The sequence below is a fragment of the Corvus brachyrhynchos genome, unplaced genomic scaffold, assembly GCF_000691975.1.
Source record: "Corvus brachyrhynchos isolate BGI_N302 unplaced genomic scaffold, ASM69197v1 scaffold4, whole genome shotgun sequence".
In the NCBI taxonomy this organism is placed as follows: Eukaryota; Metazoa; Chordata; class Aves; order Passeriformes; family Corvidae; genus Corvus; species Corvus brachyrhynchos.
The window spans coordinates 2971611-2975144 of record NW_008237878.1 but is presented as its reverse complement, the minus strand read 5'-3'; the positions used below and the strand labels follow the sequence as shown (position 1 = coordinate 2975144).

Below are 3534 nucleotides of genomic sequence, written 5' to 3'. Positions count from 1 at the left end.
GCTGCAGGCTGGGGGTGGGGGAGGCATCCTGTGGACAGAGCATGGGCAGGAGTTAAGGGTGCATGGGGGAACCTGGGCATGCAGCCTACTGGCTCCCACATCCTGGCAGCTGGAGTGCCCTGGCACAACCCAGAGCAGGGACAGCACACAGGGCGCTGCAGGGAAGTCTGACTGGTGGGATGTGGAGCCCTGACCCTCACCTGGAAGACCTGCAGCTCCTCCAGCAGCAGCGGCTCCATGCGGTGCCAGCTCTCCTTGGGCACTGAGACCACCTTCAGCACTGTGCCCACATCTGCAGGCAGGGAGGGATGAGGCCACAGGTCCCAGCCCCAGCATCCCCCTGCTCTCCCTCACTGCCCCATCCCTGGCATCACCACATGCCTGTGCCAATGAAGAGGACATCGTAGTGGCCATCAGCAGCGGTGACACGATCCACAGCAATGCGGGTGAAAGTGTAGGGCACGGCGGCTTGCAGGAAGAGGGGGCGTTGGCCATGGGGCATGACAGGGTTGTACATCAGCGGGTGGTGACGGGCAAACTGGATCACCTCGTCTGGGAAGTCCTTGGTGGAGCCGAAGGTGCCGAAGGTTTTGCTGGGGCACTGCAGGGAGACAGCACTGGCTAAGCAGGGTATCACACCCCCTGCCCCCAACTCCAGGTAGTGGCATCCCACTGGTGGCACCAGCTGGGATGCCCCTACACCACGTACCATGCCTGGGCGGGGGTATGGCACACGCCCCTGGTATGACACCCACTGGTAGTTGGGCCCTTCCTTGTGTGCAAAGGGGCCCAGGAAAGCCCGGCGGATGTCGGCCATGGTGTAGACACAGACAGCTGAGCCTTGGAAAACAGAGCTGGTGGGAGAGAGAGGGGAAATATGTGAGGGGGCAAGGGGGGCACCACTGGGTATGTGCAGGTTACTGGGGAGGGGGCTTGACCTGGAGGTGGAGAAGATGGCATAGACCAGAGGGTTTCGCTTGTCTCTTGTCTGCAGCAGGAAAACGTCCCCTGCAAGCAGGGAAGGAATCAGTGCTGCCAGTTTTGCCCACAGCTACACTGGGGGGTCACATCCCCATTTACTCACGGAGCTCATCAAAGTGGGTGTCTGCCCCGTCGGGTCCTGGCACGGCGCAGATGAGCCGAGCCTTCAGGAATGTCGTCCACTTGTTCACCAGGCTACGCTGCCCACCCATGTCATTCTGCCAGGAAAAGGAAGACACCAGTGTCAGCAGCAGCAGGTGGCACCTGGGCACCCGGGTCCCCAGCCCACCTGCCCGTGGATGGTCTCACCCGGAAGATTTGGCCGATGCGGGCGAAGCTGGTTTTGCCCAGCCCCTGCTGCCGTTCAACCGCTGTTTCACGGAAGAAGAAGTAGATCTTGTCGTCATCGGGGTCCTCACTCTCTGGCACCCAAAAAACGGCCACGAACTTGGGCTCTGGGGATAGAGGGGTGATGCTTCCAATGCCTCCACTAGCTCTGCTCCCCAGGGACCCTGGAGCACCTGTCGGGGTCCCAGGGGAGGGTGCAGAACCAACCCTGCCCAGCTGCAAGGCAGAGGCAGAGTGTGGATGGGACTCCACCAGACATCGGGGGTCTGGAGGGGACACAGGACCCCCTGAAGTCACCCTCTGGAGACAGTGAAGGATAGGGTACATCTGAGCCTGAAGGAGTCATCGCCCTGATGCTTCCAGGCAGCAGCACTGCCGTGCCAGGGTGCCAGCACCATTCCCCCCCACCCCAACCCTCCCAGCCCCCAGCACTGACCATTGAGCCAGCGAGAGTCATGCTGCTCCGTGCGGATGGAGGGACGCCGGCCCAGGCTGCGGAAGATGGTAAAGTCACGGCCCATCAGATCGGTGGCTACCCCAGAGTAGAGCTCCTCGCCTGGCAGGCACCGAGGGAAGCGTTATAGGGGACCCCCCGGCACCCCTGTGCCACACTGCACCCGGTACCGGGCTCAGCATTCCCTTACCCACAAGGACAGAGGCAGCTGTATGCCGGGGGTCATACGGGCTCTTCCCCTTGCCATCCTCAGTGTGGTGGGAGTCCAGCTTGAAAACAGGCTCCTGGAGAGGGGTAAGGATGGGAGGTGGGCAGGTGGCAGCAGCGGGGGGCTGTGGTGGTGCCAGGGGAGGCTCACTTCTGCATGCTGGCCAGCCTCGACGAAGGCACAGACTGGGTGGAAGGCACCAGTGCCACAGGCGTACAGGTGGGTGCGGTTGTAGGGGTGCAGGATCTTCACAAAGTTCATGCATTCAGCCTGGGGATGCAGGGAATGAAGGGTGAGGTGGTGCTGGGGCAGACCCCTGGTACAGCCCTGGCATCCCACAACACGCCCCATCACTCACAGTGATGTCCTTGCCGGCCCAGTTGCATTCTTCCCTCCACTCCACAGGAGCTGGCCAGTAGATCTGCGGGTGGAAAAGGGGATGCTCACAGCACCTGGTGCACCCGGGACTGCCCTGCCAGCATGTCTGCCCCTGCCCTGTTACCTTCCTGTCCCGCTGGCTGATGTCATCCAGGGCCAAAGAGAGGAGGTGGTTCTTGGCACCCACGAAGAGACGGCCACGCTCCTCGTCCAGCAGCAGGGCCTCGTAGCAGCAGGAGCGCTCCAGCGAGAAGAGGCGCAGCCCATGGCGAGCCCGCAGCTCTGCCGGGACCAACTGGCACTGCTCAGCCCGGCCCCGCCACTACCTGTCCATCTCCACTGCCCTGGACACATGCTCCAAGGCAGCCTGGATCAGGCCACGGCCCCCTGCCATGTCATCCCCTCCCCCAAACCTGTCCCACTGGCTTGACCAGGTTCACCAAGCCCTTGCCGGCCCAGCACTCATCCCCATCCAGCCCCACACCCATCCTTGTGTCCCCTGAGACTCATCCCCAAACCACCCAGCATCGATTCCCATGCCCCTCGGCACCCATCTCTGCACCGCTCCCCGGGCTCAGGCAGCAGGGGAGAAGTGGCCATTCCCTGCCCCGCGGAGCTAATCCCACCGTGGCGGGAACAAACAGCCCTTTGTCAGGCTGGGAGGAGAGCTCTTGCTGAGACCTGCTGCCGGACAAAGCCCCCTGCGCCGTGCTGGAGCCCAAGGAGCGGCCAGCCGGGACATGGCACCAGCTCTCTGGCTGGCACGACATTCCCACCAGGTATGGCACAGCTGTGGCTAGGGAGTGCCACCGTGGTGCACACACGGATAGGGGCACCTGAGCCGGCACATGCCGGGGGCTGGGAGTGAGGTCCCAAGCACAGGCATGGCTCCAAGGGCAGGCAGGTGGCCCTGGGGGGGCTGGCATCAGGTAAGGAACATGGCAGGCAGTACCAACACCTGACAGCCCGCGGGGAGGGCGGCAGCAGTGCTGGGGACGTGCCGGTGCTGGGGTTTTGCACCCTTCCCACCACGCTGCCCCCCAGGATACTCCCGGCCCTCGGGACGATGCTGGGTGCTGCTGGCACGTAACCAGTGCACCCACACCTGACCCCAGGCTCCCCCACCCTGCCCGTGTCCCATGCTCCCCGGGGAAGGACAGCTTGA

The 3534-nt window shown here is 63.5% G+C and overlaps 1 protein-coding gene across 1 annotated transcript in view; it reads right to left on the bottom strand.

Annotated features, from left to right (window-relative positions):
• SEMA3B (semaphorin 3B) overlaps positions 1 to 3534 on the bottom strand; it is a 5600-nt gene that overhangs the window by 1914 nt on the left and 152 nt on the right. Inside the window, exons 2-14 of the mRNA XM_017732297.1 lie at positions 3517 to 3529; positions 2494 to 2651; positions 2350 to 2412; positions 2142 to 2261; positions 1974 to 2067; positions 1766 to 1885; positions 1291 to 1436; positions 1085 to 1199; positions 939 to 1008; positions 710 to 854; positions 382 to 601; positions 201 to 292; positions 3 to 28 (exon numbers count right to left, since the gene is read on the bottom strand). Of these exons, the coding sequence (XP_017587786.1) occupies positions 3 to 28; positions 201 to 292; positions 382 to 601; positions 710 to 854; positions 939 to 1008; positions 1085 to 1199; positions 1291 to 1436; positions 1766 to 1885; positions 1974 to 2067; positions 2142 to 2261; positions 2350 to 2412; positions 2494 to 2651; positions 3517 to 3529 (1382 nt within the window). The remainder of the gene's footprint in view (positions 1 to 2; positions 29 to 200; positions 293 to 381; positions 602 to 709; positions 855 to 938; positions 1009 to 1084; positions 1200 to 1290; positions 1437 to 1765; positions 1886 to 1973; positions 2068 to 2141; positions 2262 to 2349; positions 2413 to 2493; positions 2652 to 3516; positions 3530 to 3534) is intronic.